Source organism: Protopterus annectens, chromosome 10.part0 (assembly GCF_019279795.1).
Source record: "Protopterus annectens isolate FY-2018-M chromosome 10.part0, PAN1.0, whole genome shotgun sequence".
NCBI classification, from domain to species: domain Eukaryota; kingdom Metazoa; phylum Chordata; order Ceratodontiformes; family Protopteridae; genus Protopterus; species Protopterus annectens.
In genome coordinates, this window is record NC_056744.1 from 1,784,067,181 (window position 1) to 1,784,088,233 (window position 21,053).

General features: G+C 40.2%; 1 protein-coding gene across 4 annotated transcripts in view; it reads right to left on the reverse strand.

Moving 5' to 3' along the window:
* Positions 1-18,518: 18,518 nt before the first annotated feature.
* Positions 18,519-21,053, reverse strand: part of LOC122814020 — a 146,215-nt gene continuing 143,680 nt past the window's right edge. For all 4 annotated transcript variants that reach the window (XM_044086603.1, XM_044086599.1, XM_044086602.1 and 1 more), the window contains one exon: positions 18,519-19,096. In XM_044086603.1, the coding sequence (XP_043942538.1) occupies positions 18,660-19,096 (437 nt within the window). In that variant the 3' untranslated portion in view covers positions 18,519-18,659. The remainder of the gene's footprint in view (positions 19,097-21,053) is intronic.

Genomic DNA, 21,053 nt, shown 5'->3' on the forward strand with positions numbered 1-21,053 from the left:
AGGTCTAATCCCAGCAGGGACATCCTTCCCATGATGAGAATAACAAAAATCAATACAATTACCAATCCATTTTGAAATAGTCTGCTTTGAAACAGCTTTCCTTGTGAACCCAAAGCAAAAGAAACCAATAACTGTTGAGTCCGTCTGAACTCCTTAGTTCTGCTCAAATAATAACGTAACTGCCTGTGTATATCCAAAGAATGCAAGATTTTTTCCCCTTTATTTTGGGGATCAGCATAAAAGGTAGGCAAATGGATAGACTGGTTCAAGGCCACATTAGAAATCACTTTTGGCATGAAAGTAGGGTTAGTACGCAAAGAAACTCTATCCTTATGGAATATTAGAAAGGGTTCAACTGCCATGAGAGCCTGCAATTCAGATACCCTTCTAGCAGAAGTAATGGCCAACAAAAAGGCAGTCTTCCAAGACAGAAACTTCAATTCAGACGCAGCTGCAGGTTCAAAAGGAGGCAAAGTAAGCTTCTCCAACACAAAATTGAGATCCCAGGAAGGAGTAGGAGCTCTATGTGGGGGTCTTATATTTTTTGCCCCTTTAAGAAATTGCTTAAACAAAGGGTGAGAAAATAAAGGAGGGTCACAATCATAGTGAGCAGAAATGGCTGCAGCATGAACTTTCACAGAGGAAAATGACAAACCCTTGTCTAGTAACTCAGTAAGGTACTGCAGTGTAAAACTCAAATTAGGTACCGAGACATCAAAGTCCTTTGGTGTGCTCCAAAGAAAAAATCTCTTCCATTTATCAGCATAAACTTTTCTAGTGCTTGGCCTAGCTTCCAAAATGACATCTAAAACCTGTTGAGGAAGCTGAGAACCCATAGGCTCTAAAACAGAATACGCCAGGCCGTTAGATGCAGGGACAGCACCCTGACATTGAGCAAATGACTGCTTGACTGGGACAACAAGTGAGGAAGCTGTGGCAAAGGCCAAGGAGGCTCCTGAATTAAACTCCTCAGCAGAGGATACCAGTGCTGTCGTGGCCAATCTGGTGCTATTAAGATCATGCAAGGCTTGTCCCACCTGGCCTTCAAGAGAACCTTGGTAAGGAGAGGCAGAGGAGGAAAAGCATAGACGTGAAGGTTGTTCCAACTGAAAGATGGAGCATACACTTTCCAAGCTTTTGGGTGAAACCTCTTTGTACAAAATTTTGGTAGTTGGAAATTTAGAGGAGAAGCGAACAGATCTATGTCTGGAGTTCTCCAAGCCACTGTCAACTGTTGAAATACCTGAGGATCCAATTTCCATTCGTGGGGATCCACAATTTGTCTGCTCAATACATCTGCTAGGGAGTTCTGTGCTCCTGGCAGAAACCGTGCTTGAAGAGTGATGTGCAAACCCAGAGCAGTCTCCCACAATATCATAGCTTGTCTGCAAAGAGGATAAGAATGGGTCCCCCCCTGCTTGTTGATGTACCACATGACTGTAGTGTTGTCTGTCTGTATCAACACCTGTCCTGGTTGAAGTAGGCCCTTGAAAGCCATCAGGGCATACTGGACTGCTAACATCTCCATGTTGATATGCAAATGCTGTAGTTTGGGAGGCCACGTGTCTTGAATCCATTTCCCATTGAAGTGTGCTCCCCAAGCCAGGTCCGAGGCATCCGTCGTTAAGATCTGACTCGCCTTTGGTCGAGTCACAGAGAGTCCCTTGTTTAGGTGACATTCCTGTGCCCACCACAAGAATTCCTTCTGGATGCAAGGTATTATCGGAATGACAGTGTCCAAATCGTGGCAGTGTTGAGTCCATACACTTTTGAGATACCATTGTAGCTTCCTCATATGCAGTTTGGCATTGGGAAGTACCAGAATGCAAGATGCCATGAACCCCAAGGCTTGAAGGACTGTCCTTGTAGTCAGCCTGAACAGTACTGATAATCGCTGGAAGTATAGAGGAAGAGTTCTTTGTTTGTCCGGGGTCAGAAAAGCCATCTGAGAGGCTGTATTCAGTCTCACACCCAGAAAGCACATGTCCTGAGAGGGTACTAGACTGGACTTTGTTTCGTTCACAGAATACCCTAGGCACCTTAAAACTGCCATTACATACTGTAGCTGTTGAAGTAACCTGTCTTTGTCCTGAGCTAGAATCAGGCAATCGTCCAGATAAGGATAAATTTGTATTCCCCTCAGTCTTAAGAAAGCTATTACAGGAGCCAGAACCTTTGTGAACACCCTGGGTGCAGTAGATAAACCAAAGGGCAATGCAGAGAACTGATAATGAGAAGTGCCAGCCCGAAAACGCAGGAATCTCCTGCAGCTGGGCCTGATAGGAATGTGAAGATAGGCCTCTTTGAGATCCAGAGTTACCATCCAGTGATCTTTGCCTATCAGAGGCAGAAGTTGCTGTAAAGTTAACATCTTGAACTTTGGAATGTCTAGGTATGTATTGAGAATGGACAAATCCAGAATTGGCCTCCAAGTATTTCCTTTCTTTGGCACTAGGAATAGTCGAGAATAAAACCCTAGACCTTCTTCTGGCGGAGGTACCACCTGGATTGCCCCCATCTGTAAAAGCAAAGAAATTTGTTCCTGAGCCTCCAGCCTTTGCTGAGGAGGTACATCTGGCATGCCTTTGAAAGGGGGAAAAGTGTGAAAATAAAACTTGTAGCCTTGATTTATTATGTCCAACACCCATCTGTCCTGGGTGACCAAATGCCAATTTTGCTTGAAAAGTGCCAACTTTTCTCCTAGAGGAACTGCCAGAAAGGAAGGATCTGGCAGCTGGAGATACAGGTCATTGGGTCTGTTTACGAAAAGGCTGACCCCTGCCCTCACCAGAAGATTGTGCAGGAGAACTCCAAGTCCTAGGTCTGAAAGAACCCTGAGCGTGAGCCCTGCCCCTACCACGTCTAGACCTGCCCTTAGACTGAAAATCTGAAGAAGGGTAAGACCATCCTCTTGCAGGCCAATTCCTGCTAAACTTAGGGGGCTGCACTTAAATTCCTTAACTGTCTGCATAGACTTGGCTTTGTCTTCCATTTTTTTCAAAACTGACTCCACAGGGGAACCAAAAAGAACTTCAGATTGAAGGGGAGCATCCAAAATCCGAGCTTTAACATGCTCTGACAAATTTTGATCCTTAAGCTAGGCATGTCTACGAATAACTGAACCAGTAGCAGCTACCCTGGAAGAAGCCTGAAGGGCATCGAAGCCACACTGCAAGGAATGTTTACCAACTTGATCTGAAGCATGAACCAAGTCCTGCAATTCCTTACACTCTATACCCTCAGATAAAGCATCTACCTTAGATTTCAATTGACCTAACAGAAAGTTCTGATACTTCAGCATATGGAATTGGCAATTTAAAGCCCTCATAGCTAACGTAGAAGAGGTGTACACTTTTTTACCCCACCTATCCAACGCTCTAGAATCTTTATCTAAAGGAACTGGATTCTTAACCACAGAAGCCCTGACCCCCTTAGGCCCTTGACTAATAGTTTCCGGGTCAGCTCTAGGGCTCTTATACAAATATTTATGTGCCTCTGGAACTCTGTAATACCCGTCTGGCTTGACAGGGGCAGGGGGTAAAGAATCAGGATTAAGGGAAGCTTCAGAAAAAACATCCTGAACAACATCTAAAACGGGGAATAGCCAAAGGTCTAAGTTGTGGCAAAAACAAAAATTCCCTAAGCCTCTTACGAGAATCTGAAAAATCCTGACCTTCCCACTTGAAATGCTCCCTCATGGAATGCAAGGTTTCAGAAAAGAAAAATCCTCTGGAGGTGAAGCAGAAGGACAGGAATCCTCTGCATCCGAATCAGAATATGGCGGAAAATCCTGAATATCCTCAGCTGAGGACTCAGAGTAATCTGAGGAATGTTCCATTCCCTCTAAATCTGTCTCCACCCTAGGCCTCTTCTCTGGAGGGGGCATAGAACCCCTGACCAAGGTAATCAAATCCTCTGCCATTTTCAACATATGCTTTTTGGGAACAGAGCCCGAAGAACCAGGGCTGTGGCCCGTACCAGAAATACCAGGTCTAGCCTTAGCAGGGCCTTTAGTGACTGAAGTAGAAGGCCTAATAACCTTTTGTAAGGAAGGAACCACAGTAACTTGAGAAGCACCCTCGGCCTGACCTAACTCGAGAGGCCAACTCCTGCAAAAGTAAAGGTTCCCCTGGGATTCAGCGAAACCGGCTGGATCCACAGATTCAACCGTAGATTCCATAGAACCGGTGTCCGACGGACGACTCCTCCGGTTTAGACCTTAAGGATTTATCTTTTCGCTTTTGCGGTAGCGGCGTCGGAGGATCCGGCGGCATGTTGTAGTTACACCGCTTGCGAAAACAAGCCTAGCACAGTCTAATCTGCGTTTAATGGTGCGCTTATTAAATCTAGCGCAAGCGACACCCGACTACGCCGTGTTCAGGCCCTAAGCAAGGAATACAGAGAATGATAGTCCCTATGAGGTATCTGTTTCCCACAAGAAATACAATTATTAACTTTTTCTGACATCCGGATTAACTGAGGCAAGAAAAGACAAAAATTTTCCCCAACGGGGTACTTAGCCCAACTGGTCTTCGGTCTGAAACTCAAACTGAAAATTTCAGAGCGGAGCGGCACTTGCAAACGCTGCTTCTGCTTCGGACCACGCGGCAAGAAAGACTGAGGATATGGCGTCAGTCATGCGCTTAAGTACTACTACGTACTGACGTCAGCTCCGGGCGCCCATGACCGACGCCAGCCTAACTCTTTGGTATTCGGGCCGACCGAGGACAGCGGACTACCCACAGGTTATGACTGCAGCAATGTGAGACGAAGAACATCTAACGGTTTACAGAGAAGAGTTAAACAATGTTATAAAAAAAAAAAAGGCACCACTGTAAAATCTGGTAAACACACCTCATCCACTACATACAATATTACCAGCATACCACTCCAAAAGGACACAGTAACCAGGGACCCTGGCACCTACTTCCACAACTCCCTCTTCTTCCACCATCACATAGCAACAGTAGTTAAGCAAATCCTTCTACCTTGTAAAGAATTATATGTAATTTGTATATCAATCTGATTTGTATAAATGCTTGTGTTTCAAAATGTATTGTAAGGTTCCTAGTGTTAAAAATGTATCAACAGTGTGCCCTGCTGTCCAGAAAAGAAATAAAAGTGTAACTGTTTAAAATGTACATATTTTTTAACACAAGCAATTTTACAAATACAAATGGCATACAATTCCTTACATAATTCCAACTAGCTATGCTGGCATACGTTATACATCCACTGCCCTACTTCTCCCAGCATAGCAGGCAATATCTCACATAGTCACACCTGCATTTCTATGATGGCACAAAATGCTTATCCAGTCATGGGTTTTTCCCTGATTCTTCAGCATATGCATAAATCTTCTGTGAAGGGTGATTAAGTTAACAAGTAATTTTCTTTCAATAATAAACCATAAAATACAGCAAAACGATCTGCTGACATCTACTTCGTCAGGGAGCGAGGCTCCAACACTTTAACTGCATAAGAATTTTATCAAGCATCATTGGAGATTCCCCCCATACAGAAATCCTGCACTTGCCCTGGTTTTTGAATGTGATGTCAGAGGAACACACTCACAAATACGCGCGCGCACACAGACTGACAGATATCAGTGTCTGTAAAATATTTGGAAAGGCACAAAAAAATTCAAAAATGTAATTTACATAAGTTTGAAGATCAAATCCATTGTACACAATTTCATATGAGGAATTTCCATGCAGCTGCAATTAAATTGTCAGTAAATATATAAAGTAACAACAAGGGGGTGAACAGGAAAGAACACGCTTCTCAAGAGAGGTTAAGTGACTATAAGAATGCCAGAGAGATGGGAAGAAAGGTGAAAGTGCTAAAGGGGGGGGGGGGACTATGACAAAGCATTTACTTGTAACTTCTGGCAAAAGCCTTTGCTGCTCACAAAGTACCTTTTTTTTGGCAGAATCCATCTGACGGACATTAGTGTGGCTCTACTCAGTGCCAGGAGTCTTTAAAAAAATTCCCAAAATTAAGACTCTCATGCAACTAACACATTCATATATGTATAGTTACAAAAACAGTGTCTGAGCAATGAAAGTACTCCCTCTTTTCTTGGGTATAATGCCCATCATGTCTTCAGTCCCACTGGTCACTGTGGGTGAGTACCAGTACTTGTTAAGGACATTACCACCTCATGGCAAATTCCTTGGGTCACTACACATGAACTCCTAGAAGTCCAAATCACCTTAAACAAGACTAATTACCAGTTTACCTTTATAACAGCGATTTGCAAAAGGGCGAACAGCACATATCCAAAAGGCAGTCTGCAAGATCTGCAAACGCCGAACAGAAAAAGGTTTGAATGTGTAATGAGCGAATGCACAATGAGATTCGCTCATTGCACATTCGACATTCAGGGGCGGATTGCACTATAGTGGGGATCGGGAAATGGTTGCTTTCCCAAGTGTAGTGCGACCTTGGTGTTTGAATAATAAAGTAGGGGGCACTTTTTTTTTATTTTTTTCGACTTTCATGTTCGAAAAACAGCGAATGTGCTGTTCGATTTGCTGTTTTTAGAACATGTAGGTTGGTCGACATTGTTAGTTTCGTGGTTTAGAGTCGCTCATATGAGCACTCGCCCTTCTGCAAATCGCGGTTATAAAGGTAAACCTAATCACCACGCCATAGCTAGCTAGCCACAGAACACCCTCTATGTCCCCTTCTGAGCACAATAGCTGTTTTAACAGCATAGCCGAAATCATCACTAAACTAAAGACCTCTCTATTAGGAGACTTCAACTATTAATCAATAAAGTGACCTATGCTGCCAAGGGTCAGCATGCCCAGCACTTCCTTGACTTTATAAATGCTAACCGTCTTTCACAAACAAACAGTTAACCATCCTACTAAGGGCCCCAGTATCTTTCATCTAGTCCTCACAAATATGGCCAGTTCTTGTACAGCTCCCTACGTACCATCATGCGTTAAGTCAGACCATAATAATACTGATGTCCAAGCATTACAGCAGACCGATTCATTTAGTTTACATTTATTGACTGGGTCAAGTCCGACTGCGCTTGGTAGCCCTTTTTCAGAAGAAAAGCTCCAAGTATACAAGAAAAATCAAGTCAATTTACAAATAAGCAGAAGTATCAAAAAAATAAAAGAAAAACAAACAAATGAAATGTATGCAGTATCAAATTATATACAAGCATACAGTACTTACTAACAGCATAACAGACAGACTCTTTCATCTAATACATTAGAACAGTGTTTTCTGAAGGGACAGCTGGTAGAATTAATGGTTAAGCTTTGCCTAAAAAGAGGACGAATACAGTGGCAAGCCTATTGTCTTTGCAGGTATTATCTAGTAGCAGCCTTAAATATTTCCAGTTTCTTATGACCTGACTTCTAGTGGGAGGCAGTTCCTGGCTTTGGTGGGGTTACAGCTGTAGAGATTACATCCAAATTTGTTTTTTGCTTTATGAATTACTAGAAGGTCTTGGGTGGAGCTTCGGAGACATCTAGCGGGAGACTAGAGATTAGAGGTGAGAGAGCGGGGCAGTAGGAAGGTTGGTAGAGGATGCTGCAAATAATCTGGAACTGGGAAAGGAGGAGCAGGTGGGGTAATTCAAGTCAGTTAAGCTGTTTCAGAGACAGGCAGTGGTTTGACTTATGTTTGCTGGGCTGCAAATCTAGCTATCTTGTTGTAGGTTGATTCAAGTTTGGCAAGGAGAGTCGAGTTAAGATTTGTGAAAATCTGAGAGCTATACAGCAGAGTAGGTAACAGACAGGCGTGAGAAAGTTATTAGTTTCCTGGACAGAAATTTTTTGTTGCGATATAGACCTGGTTTCTGATGAGTTTTCCAGATACAGCTGTTGTTGTGCAAGTCAAATTTGAGCTGATCAATAACTCCTAGTAGCTTTGTGTTAGATTCGGCCTCGATTATGGTTTTATTTAGAGACTGTACTGAAAAGGAGGAGTTGATATGATTAAGGTTTTTTGGTAGAAAAAAGTAGTAACTTGGTTTTTTGGGGTTGAGTATTAGCCGTTTTCTGGACAGCCAGTATTCAATGAAATCGAAGGTAGACTGTGTGGTCGAGATGAGCTCAGAGGGAGAGTCAGCAATAGTGAGAACTGTTGAGTCATCAGTAATGATGAGAGGGGACAGAAGAGTAGAGATAATTGGTAAAGATATTAAAAAGTAGTGGTCCAAGGATGGAACCTTGTGGGACACACATTTTAACCGGAAGAGTGAGCAGAAAAATTTCACTGCTTGGAGTCGGTCAGAGAAGTAGATGGCAAACCATGCTATGGTTGCAGATGAGACGTCGAGTGGTTAAGTTTATGCAGCAGAAGAGGATGGGACATGGGGTTAAAAGCCTTTGAAAGGTCCAAGAATAGTAGATAAGTTTGCTTTCTCTAGCAAGGGAAATGGTATTTAGAAAGACAGTAGGCTAGTGCTATGTTTGGTCTAAAGCCATGTTGAGTTGGTGTAAGCAGATTTTCCTGAATTAAGTCGTTAATGACTTGTTTAGGAATACATTTTTCAAGAATCTTGGAGAGTGGTGACAGGATAGCAATAGGTCTGAAGTTGGTGATGTCTGTGGAGTTTCCTCCTTTGTGTAGGAGTAAGATGCAGAATTGTTTCCAGATGGCTGGCACTGTAAACTCTGATAGAGACAGGAAGGGTGAGGGAGAGTCAGCAGCTATCTGAAGAAACAGAGGCGATATGGTCAACAGAGGCATAGCAGGGATTTGATGTGGCTGGTGGGAACAGGTTTAAGCAAGAATTTGTTAGTAATGTTTAAGTTATGTACAGATTCTGTATAACTAGGAATATTGCTTTGCATGGATGGGTTGGGGTTTGGATATGGATTCGATGAAGTAAGTGTTGAAGGCGGAAGCAGTATCCTCAGGAGTTTAAGCGAGAATTTGTTAGTAATGTTTAAGTTATGTACAGATTCTGTATAACTAGGAATATTGCTTTGCATGGATGGGTTGGGGTTTGGATATGGATTCGATGAAGTAAGTGTTGAAGGTGGAAGCAGTATCCTCAGGAGTTTGATCTGATTATGGGTTTGGGGAGATGGGATTACCGGGGTGTAGAATTTGGCTTGACTTCCAAATTTTTTTTGGATTGGATCTTGGTGGGGTTATAGCAGAAGTCTCTCTTGTCTTTATTAAGGTATTTTTTTGGCCTGATTTCGAAGTTCTTTACATGTTTGTAGGTCATCAGGGAGCTTTGTTTTTGTCCAGGTTTTCCATGCTTTGTCTCGATTTTTTATTAGAGTACAGGTGGTGTTGGATAATCAAGGAGAAGTCTTGGACTTTATCCAGACAGTACCAAGAGGGGCTAGAGAGTTAAGAATATTAAGGAAGATGAAGTTAAAAGACTGGACAGCATCATCCAGGGGTAGGCGACAGAGGACATTTCAGTTTATTTCAGAAAGGAGAGATTTAAACGTTTCGGGATATAAGTTAGTTAATTTTCTACAGGTTATGAGTCTGTGGTTTGATATGGTACAGTGAGTACCTGAGTACCTTTATGGGAAGTGGTCAGTAAGGGAGTTGCAGAGTCGTGGGTTGTGGCATTTGGAGGGATTGGAGACTAGTATCCAGTCTAATAGGGTGCAAGTAGCTAGTGAGTTGTTTGCGTGTGTAGGTTCAGAGATGAGTTGTGTAAAGCCATACAGATTTATGTGCAGAGAGGAATGTGGAGAACAGAAGGTTATCCAGTTTATATTATCACAGAGAATGATAGTTTCATTAGTGAGGTGTTGAGAGAAATATGAGAGTATGTTTTCCAGTAGGGGACTATTTTCCCCTGGTGGGATGTAGATGGCTAGTACAGTGATAGTGGTATGGTTATTAAGCTAGAGGTTGGCAGACAGTATTTCAGCTAGGGGGAAAGTGGGATTGGGTTTTTGAAATTGTAAGAGGTAGGTGGTTGGAGTATATGGCTACTCCACCTCCTTTTTTGTTTTGGCAATCTAAATGGAGTATATTATAGCCAGAGGAAGGAGGTCCTTGTCTTAGTCTTGAGATTTAAGCCAGGTTTCTGTTAGGGATGGGGTGTGGTAGGAAATCCAGGCGTGGAGTTCACTAACTTTAAGATGCTTCTGATATTTACTGAGTAAAAGGAGATGTGCTTATTGGGAGGGCAGGGGTTATTTAAGAGAGTGGCACCAATATTATTGATAGGTGTGGGAATTTGTGGGACCAGGGTTTGGGTGAATGTCACCAGCTTGAAGTAAGAAGCTGCTGAGGCAGTAGGCTTTGTTCATGAGAGGTATACAGGTATAGTATTTGAGTTTGATTTTGGGTCAATACGTATTGGCTGGAAGAGATCTGATTTTGGATAATGGGGTGTTGGTAGGTAGGATAGAGGGAACGATGGAGAAAAGAGGTGGGGTATTACAGGGATTCGTACAGGGAGGATAAGCTGCTGACAAGAGTGTTAGGTGAGGTGATATAGAGAAAGAGGAGTGGAAATAGAAGCAGGTAGAGGGGGTCAAGAGAGGGAGACCTTTCATGATGGAGGAGTTTGTAGGTATCTTAGATTTGATGATATGAAAGCTAGTAGTTGGTCTATGTGTAGCTGAGGTAATTGGGTGTTAGTGTAGAATTAGTTACGGATAGTAGCAGAGGGAATAAGTATTGAGTGCAAGTCAAGAGCTGAGGTAGCAGGGATGTAGGTTTGGTGTATGCTGATAGTGGTATATGTAAGCCTTAACAGGAAGGGATGGGCAGTGTGGAGATGGGAGGATTAAAGTGGTTAGGTATAGAGGAAATAAGGGGGTGGGTGGAAGCGGGGCTACACCAGAGGTAGGAGATGGCAGAAAAATGGAGGTGGGTGGAAGCGGGGCTACACCAGAGGCTGGAGAAAAAAAAATAATCAGCAAAGTTGTAAGTATACGGGCAATTAGAAAGGGTTTAGTACTGCAGAAATGTGCAAAGTTAACCTAGAGTACTGTGTGTACTTATTCAATTATATGTATTTAAGCTCTTAAGTCTGGTCAAATTAGTCTTATAAGCAAGGATGCTTTGTTAAACACAGGGAGGGGGCAATCCTAAAGGCAGGTCAATTTGGGCAGAATAAACAGTTAACTAGAGCAATAAGAAAACAAGCTGGATGGCTGTGGTGGTGCAGCGGTCAGCATTGTCACCTCATAGCAAGAGGCTTTCTGGTTCGATCTTTGTCACCTCACAGCAAGAGGCTTTCTGGTTCAATCTTCGGCTGGGTTGTCTTCTGTGCGGAGTCTGCATGTCCTCCCTGTGGTCATGTGGGTTTCCTCCTGGTGCTCCGGTTTCCTCCCACATCCCCAAAGACATGCTGAAAGTGGATTGGAGATGCTAAAATTGGCCCTAAGCGTGAGTGTGTGCCTTCTGTGGAAGGTTGGGCACCAGGCTGGCAACTCGACACCGTAAAAAACTCCACTGCCAATCATGAGCGGACAAGGAGATCCGCTGTGGCGACCCCTAACCGAGAAATGCTGAAAGAGAGAGAGCAGTAAGAAAACAAGTTTGAAATTTGGGCTGGCATTCGTGGTAACGTGCGCACATTCAGTTGTTTCCCAATACTGGGCAGTACAGGCATCTACAGAAACAAAGCACTACTTAATTTGGTGAAAAGAAGGGAGCACTGTGTACTTTGGTTCACAGATTCGTATGATTTAGCCAGCAGTGTTCTGGTTCTAGTGGACCACAGCAAGTGCTGTCTTCTTTCAGGCTTTTGTTTGGCTGGGGATTGCTAGGGGAAAAGGGAAAACCGAATAAAACACAGTGTCAGAGAAAAAGTTTAGAATAACAATTATACTTTCACTGCAGCCTCAGAGTTTGGGCAGAAATGCAGATTAAAATACAAAGTAGATGAATATTAAAAGCATTTCATACATTAGAAGTATAACATCAGAAATGCTGTAATATGCCAACTTCCACTGGTAAGTACTAAACAGTCATAAGTCTTCCCACTCCTGTTTGGGCCTTTTAATATTATAGTTAACTCATTATACCTTACTTAATGTGATTATACAATTATGATTGATTTTTTTTTTTAGTATTATTGCTAACAAACGTACTGAGTTTTTTATTGCTTTTTTTACAACTCAATACAGAAATGCCCACTGTGTGGAAATGTTCACTGCAGTTGTTTTGCTTACATGGGGATAAAACATAACTTGGTTTAGTGTGCTAAACTCATACAATTGCAAATGTGAACTGCAATTAGCAAATGTGAACTGCAGTTTTACACTGATTTCTGAATTATCAAGTTTGCATTTCTTAAAAAAACAGCAGACCATCTTTCAAGTATTACATATTCTTGAGAAAAACTTGCTTTTAATGTATTATTTGATTAAAATGACTGAATCTGATACAGTTTAGTGCTGTTGCTATGAAACGTGTGTGTTATTACAAATCAGAAATGTCTATTGCAGTCATTTCAAGGTTCACCATATTCTGTTTATGGCATTATTTTTGACTGTACAAAAGTTTTCTAAGATTATGCTCATGTACTTAACTTTTCATGGTTGAATATTTTAAACTACACTATTTTTGACTGTACAAACGTTTTCTGAAAGGGGTCAAAGACAGCTGCTTAGGCAAACTGGACTGCAGGAAATAATGGTTCTTTCAAGGGTTTATGGCACGAGTCTTAGGCAGTTAAAGAATATGAAAAATTAATTTTCATTATTAGACCACACAGAGTATTTCAAGGTGGACGAGTTCAGCATATGGGAAAACTTCAAGAAAGAAAAATGTTTAATAAATTTGTAAGAAAACATTCATGTTATTTTTACTGTAAATGATAAAACTGTAAGAACACATTAAATATAAGCTGATGAAAGATGATTTTTCATGAAGCTGAAATAGCAGAGCTGGAAGGAATAAAAGAAAAGTAGCTATTTTATTTAGAAAGAATTTAGTTGTAGTCAAGAGGTAATTTGGCAGCAATAACAGAAAATGGATCAGATGGAATGATAAGAAAAAGAGAGCTGTCAGAAAACTAGAAATTATATGCAAGAAACAGATTACCTGAATTGTGGGGGAAATTTTTCAATGAACAACAAATAAGATAATTGGAGTGAATTTCAACTTGGCACTTCAATTCAAAGTCAGACATGCATCAAGTAATCCAGAATATAAAAAAGGCTTTGTAAAAGTAACAGACTAGACACAAACTTACCTAAAGTGATTCAAAAAGGGCAATAACTTAAACGTAACAAAACTGTAAACTGGTGGTCTCTAGCTAGTTTCTTTTTTATGGAAAGAGAAACGGACTATACTTACGCGGGAAATATTTTGTCATAAAATTTCTGATAAAATCAACCAGAAATTCATGTTAGAAGTTGTTAAACTTTGGTGACAATTTTCTGGCCTGCTTAAAATGAAGTACATGGACCAGTAAACATACTGATCAATAACAATGCGGCAGACAACAAACATTAGTAGGGGCTGCTGTCCATTGTCACCTGCATTACTTAAATTAATCATCAGCCTGCTTTAAAAAAGTCAGGAAAGAATGAAAGATGCTCTTTAAGAAAAAAGTGGCTCTGGTTTAAATTATTTGCTGATGATTGCATACTGATGGCAGGAAAGGTAGATAAAGTCCTACTGAGAGTGCTAAATGTATTCCAGATTTTTGGAGAACATTCAGTATTAAATCACTCAAGAAAAGACAGCAGTTGCTGCAGCAGGGGAAAAAGAGGGGGTTTTAATGACTGTGGATGACTATGGTGAAATGCAAATGAAATCTGATCCAGTTTATTTAGGTTTAATTATAGGGTGGGCAAAAGCACACCGAAAACCAAACAAAATCATAAATATTATTGTAAGATAAAATGTAATATCTCTAAGGAATTCATGCAGCTAAGGTTAGGATTTCTCTATTTTGTATCTGATAAGTATTTGAAAACTCCATGTGGTCTTGATGGAACAATTAAAATGATCCAGATTAGGAAATCTAAAGGAAATTTTAAAGGAGCAAGAATAATTCTCAACAGGCCGATTATGTTAAAACAATAGTGCGGGATGTGAGATGTCCCAGTACCTAGCATGCACAACTGCTTTTAACTTGGTTCAGTGGGTTCACTTAAACACTGGGGATCACCCCTAGTTGGGACTGTATAGGGTAGGAATGAGACATTATCATAACTCATGGAGTCATTACCAAACACCTCTCAAACTTACAAGCAATGAAGAAACAAGTATTCTCAGAGGACATATATAGACAATGGGGCTTGTAACAGAACTTTTGACAATGGCTCCTAAATGTTTTACATCTGTTTCACTATAAATTACACTATGATTTTTTTTAAATTGATTTCATGTTTGTTCCAAAAATGTTTTGATATTGCCACTCATTTAACTGATTGTTTTATACAAGAATAAAGTTAAATTTCTTTGATATCAACAAGGATATACAAAACAGTCTATATAAATTAAAAAGGAAAACTACAGTTAACCCTCCATATTGACCTCCATATTGAACTTAAGACAAACAACAAATATGACAACTGAAAAATATTTACCACAATTAACCACTGAAACATAGAGGCATTATTGGAAGACTCATACAAATTTTTAGAAAAGTTTAACTGTATTGATGAATTTTTAAGATATAACAACTGATATTCAGAACCTTTTTCCATCCTAACCATATGAAAAATCCCATCCTAACCATATGAAAAGACTTGTAATTGCTTTACATGGCTTAACTGATGACCAAAATATTAATTCCAGTGAGCTTTTACTGACTGAAGAATTTATGGAGGTGGTTTTAACAAGTAATTATTTCTTGTCTGACAGACTACTGCCAAGAAATGGTGTTGCTATGGGATTATCAGTAGTGTTTTCACTAATTTAGTATTATCTCACTGGCAGAAATTGTTTGTATAAATTCATTACAGACTGACCTAACCACACTTATCCTAGATTTTTGGACAATATTTTTCTTTGTTGGATATGCAGCTTAGTAGACTATCAAATTCTTTAAATACATTATCACTTATTTCTTGAAATACACAAAACTGTGGGAAAAAGTGATAGGTTTCCATGATGCCACTGTCTACAAGGATTTTATGAACTGCAAATATTTATCGAAAGTATACAGAAAACTGAACTTCTCAAACAACTGTATGTTTCCAGCTGCCATCCCATGTACCATAAGACATTTAATCAAGGCAGAAATGATTAGTGTCTCAAAACTGACATCAGATGACAATATTTTCAATAATGAAATGTTGATGTTAAAACATGTTTTCAGAGCGTGGTTATCCATACGATCTTTTGGAAGATACAGCATCAATTATAACACAGAAGTATAATAGTATACATACACCTATTTTAGGTTACCAAATTTATGCTAATATTGAATTAGAAACACAAGGCATCTGTGATGTACAATAATTCAATGATTCTTAGCTTTTCAAATAGATCTAAAAGGGTAAGAAATATAATTTACAGCGACCAGAACTTTTTTTTTTTACATAAAAGACTTATTAGGTACAGCACCAAGTTTTGTGTACAAAAAGGGACTGTAATCTGAAGAACATTTTAGAATGAAGATACAAGGAAAGAGATGAAACACCATAGGGAAATCTGAAATGTGGTTCATATAATCAATGTGCTTTTATTTCAGAAAAATGTATAAAAATTTCAGGTTATCCTCACACTATTTATTCAGATATTTAACTGTAATTCAACAGGAATACCTTGCCGAGTACATGTCATATCCATTTACTGAAAGGATCTAAAAATGTATAACTATTGAAAAACAGGATTTACAACCATAGTTAGGGGGTTGATAACATTGCACTTAGTAGACCTGCAAAAAATGTTTGCTAATTTTAGAGAGTTCATATTCACAGTTATAGAATAGTTGGGAAGGAATAATGAAAGGGGGGGGGGGGGAATCAATTCAAAATAAATGTAGAAAGCAGGAAATGATCTGGCAGTTGTACTTAAATATGAGCCACCAGGTTTGAATGCTTATTTTATGTTTAAAGCCCTGACATTATAGGAAGTGTTAATTTACTGTGCAAAGTTATGCACATATATATAGTTTTTGTTCACAAAATATGCACGGTTTTAAATAAAGGGGTGGTTTAATAACATACTTACTCTAAAGTCCACTGTGATTAAACAGAAATGAAAATGCTCAATAAATGGAACTTTTAGTTGATTTATTTTTTGGTGACAGTGTGGTTTTCATCTGGTTAGAAAACACCGACTCAAGGGCAATTTGAAGCTCAGGGGAGAGGAAAAGAAGAATTTGGGAATACACAGTAAAATTAAACAAAGTTGTTCCTGGTGGCAGTGGAAGGCTGCTAGAAAAAGAAGATATGGAATTAATGCTAACTTCCTGACGTTAGATGCATGTTAAAGTATGAGATGGATGTTGCTCCACATAAACCTGGACAATGACCATACATAGAACGATGGACAATGACCAGACATACATACATAGAACAGATGGACAATGACCAGATATACATACATAGAACGATGGACAATGACCAGATATACATACATAGAACGATGGACAATGACCAGATATACATACATACAACGATGGACAATGACCAGATATACATACATACAACGATGGACAATGACCAGATATACATAAACGATGGACAATGACCAGATATACATACATAGAACGATGGACAATGACCAGATATGCATACATAGAATGATGGACAGCCTCTACAGCCTTAATCATCAACGGAGATGAGGCCTGTCCCAGGAGTTCTGCCAAAACCCAGTGAAGACCCATCCAGAAGAAGGTCAAGAAGTTCCAAAATACAGCCACCCTAGGGTTACCTTGTCTACAGTCATATGTGACGTTGTGATGGCTGTCCAGTTCGGAAGCAAACTCTTAGAACCATCTCAACTAAAGATAGTCTTATACATACTCCGGCCTGCAGTGGTTCATACAGAAGAGTTGCCCTCCTGAGTGACACAGCTGGCACAGGATGAGGCGACACCATGTGGTTTCTGAGCATCTTCCTTTGATAATGATGAGGCTCATTTCTCTTCTGGTGCTGGTGAGTCTGAAAGAGGAGGAGATGCTGCAAGGTCCTACACGTTTCCTCACAGTGAGGTCCTGTTTTCTCCTTATGAAGTCATTTAATGAGCACTTAGAAGCTTGACCAAAAAGTAGTTTCCTCCTAAACTCGGAATATATTATGCGGAACTCCTCTTGTTTCCATGATGAAAGAATGTGTAAGCTATGCTATTTTGTGCAAGCACATATTACAGACTGCAAGTGTACACACACGACAACCTGGAACCTAGGCAAACCCCACAGCCTGCAACCCTAATAACAGCATAGGCACACATCACAAAGCTGCTTACCTGGTATTAGTACAGGTCACACACCATTACCTGTATCCCTGGTAACAGCATGGGTACACTCCACAGCCGTAGCCATGTTAACACAGCACAGGTACACACCTCATCCTGTTTACTTGGTATCAATACAGTTGCACAATACTACCTGCATCCCTGGTAATGGCATAGCTACAGCACAGGCACATACTGCATCCTCTAGCCCTAAGAACAGCGTACCACAGCATGCAGCCTCAAGTCACGACATAGAAACAATGGAAACTCTGTTTCCACCACAGTCTCCACAAGCCACACCCAAGGAAATCTGACAATGTTACATGGCCTGATCCCTGAGGGATGACAGAAATTAAAAAGGTGAAATGAACAGTCATGGCAATCTATTTCCAAACCTGCTATTGTTTTTTTGAGTTTGTCTGAATGCATGGTAACAAAATGGTGCAGGTGGTGGCATTTCCCTCATGACTCCATCACATGCCCCTTTTAATGATGTCCACTCAACATATCACTGGAAGGTAGAGCTAATGAAAAGCCCACTCTGAGCCATGATATGACGGTTCCTTGTCTCAGGTACAGTCTGTGGTGGCTCACACCTTTAGAACCTATGAACAGGGCACTACAGAAACCCTGTAGGCAAGCCTCTTCTGGAAGGGAGACCCATTCCTGAATAGACCACAGAGAGGCTGAACATGTGGAAAACCACCAAGGATGGGAAGACCTGGAAGCTGGAACTGAGGAGGTATGACATTATACGCAGTAGTGAGAAACAATGCTCAAAGTGTTGTAGGAATCAATACAAAAACAGAAATATTAGTTCTGTGACAGAAGCGCATTATAAATGGGCAGAACAGCAACAACATGTAACTAGTGATGCTACTCCCTCTCCCTTATCAGTCCGTGTTACAGTGACGTTCTATGAAGCCTATGAAGTCACTTTCCCAAACCGTGCTGAAAAGTACCTTTTTCTTGTCCATGTTAAACTGTAAGCAGAACAGGACAACAGCTAGATTTATCATACTCACCCTTTTGTCAACATGCATTACAAAAGTCTGACATTGCTCTGTGCCCAGATTACCAATGCTGCACCTGCCTGCATATGTATCAAATAGAAACAAAATGTGGTTCAGTGGGAAACTTGTTAGGCAGCTAAAGGTCCATATGCCAATAAGAGGGACCAAAGACAAAAAAGCTTCATATAATTAAGGTAAATGTTTGTATTATCAAAATAAATGCACCAGAATAACAAAAATGAAAAAAAAAAATAACACTATTTACATAACATACAACAAATGATTTATAATTGTGTACAATAGTTGGTGTGAACCAAAAACGTATTCTTAATGGTGACACTGCTGAGCATTCGACAGATTTTGCTGTGACCTCACCCGTGCAGACAGTTTTGTAAGTAGCTGTAAAATACGGCATTGGTTGACTTCAAGTTTTGCCTGACCAGCCTCAAGTCTTGCTAAACAAGCCTGCAATGAAACTACATTTCTTTGCAGTTTTTTTAAGTCTGCCTGGATGGCACGAGTTTCCTCCTGCTGTGTGGGGGTCACTTGTGGCTGTGAAGCGCAGTCTTCAACAACTGGTACCAAGGGTGACTGGAGTCCGGTTAGAGGCCATTTTTCTGATAACTGCTTTTCTCTTCCTGCCAGCCACTCCAGCTCCCGCTGTATTTTTAGTATACGGTTTGTAGATCTTATTGTGGTCTTCTTTTGTCTCAGCAGCTGGCTGTTCTGTAGGCCCAGCATTGATGCTTTCCACGAGTCAGTGCCTGTGGTACAGAAAATACATGCAGTTTTAAGTACATGCAGAGAATAAAAACATTCAGACTATGACATCATTACTGTCCCTTTGTTATCTTGCTGAAGTCTTTATTTTACTTGCAGCCTGTGTCTTCCCTCACTACCCTTTGATCCTACTGTATTGTACACTAACAGCTTCATACTAACACTAATACAAGATGCCACAGAGACGGGAAAATTTGATATCTGGGAAATCTGACATATAATCAATTCCTGCAGGTTTTATTAGGCTCTTTTTTTAATAAGTAACTAACCCAGTGTCATTGCACCTCAACACAGGGCCCCCACTCTTACCCACTTCTCTCCAACCCTCCGATTATATGACTTAGGTTTTCTTCATCTTGTTGCCCACCCTCTGATTAGGATTTAGGTTTTTTCATCTAGCACAGTATAAACATCATTTATTCATGTATTCATGTATGTCTTTTAGGAACAGGACCTATTGGTTTAGTGCAAGCTACACATGGGACACGGATCTTTACAGCTCCTGAAAAGAATACTTTATCAATTCCATGTCACAGCTGATGAAAAGAATACTTTATCAATTCCATGTCACAGCTGAATACATAAGTCTTCATTCACTAAGTGGCCAAGCAGCAAAACAGAAGGGTGTCCGTCTGTGGCCTAAGTTTCGCTACTATCCTTCCAGCGGCCTGCTGGGAATGACAGCTTAAACTGTTATAAGCGGAGCACCTACAAAGTTAAGTAAGGATTTCCTGCACACCTGACAAAGGTTAACACTCCACTCGATATGGCAGCAAAGGCTCAACAGTGTGGCTCACATATTTAGGGAGGGGGCATACAGTTAGCTACTCAAATGTGGACCGAAGAATGGTCAAATATTAAACTTGTTCTGTATGTACGGCCCAGAAAAAAAAAATTTATGGCCAAATTAAAAAAAGAAAATGGTTGATTTGCCGTCATAAGCATTGCCTTCACAGACCATCAAGCTCCTATCCCAATGAACAAAGTCACAAACCATATCTTCCTTGGAAGAGGGGGCTGCCTCATGTCAGGTGAACGCTGGTCAGCATTATACAGAGGAGTAGAGGCTGCTGAAGGTCAATGGGGGGCAGAGGCACATATATATATATATATATAAACACGAATTGCTGAAATATTGAATTTCAGACGAAACTTCAAAATAACGAAAGTGCATAAGCGGGAATAGGACTATGTCGAATTCGCGCTTATGCATTTATGTTATGTTGTGGAAGTGTTTGGCTGGGATGGTGTCTACAGTTAAGTGTGCGTGATTTTTCTAACCTGCACGACTGGGTTAGGGTAGGGAGGTGGAGGTATGATTGTGTGTTGGCTGTGTGATTATTATTTTCTTTACTGTGTGCGATCTTGGAGTTAGTATATATAAGTAGGGGGGTGCAGGGGGGGCTTGCCCCCCTGCATTTGTGTACTGTAGGTGTGTGTCTTGTTGTATTTAACTGTTTTGTGGTGTAGGTGTTATGGTTTTGTGCGTTGTGTGCTGTATTGTGTATGTTCAATGTTTTGGTTTCGTGATTGTGAAGTGTCGGTGTTGTGATGGTTTCAGTTTTATACTGTTGAAATGCTGAAATTCGATATTTCAGTATTTTGCTAATATGAAGTGAAACCACACACATACATATATATATATATATATATATATATATATATATATATATATATATATATATATATATATATATATATATATGTGTATATACACGTATATACATTATATATATGTATATATATATATATATATATATATATATATATATATATATATATATATATATATATATATATATACACACACACATATGATGTACTACAACTAGTCGATCTGCAAAATGTTGATGTGCTTTATGTGGACACACTCATGTTGACAAAAACATTAATCCCTGGAATATGAAAAAACACACATTTTATACGTTCCAAGAATTAGTT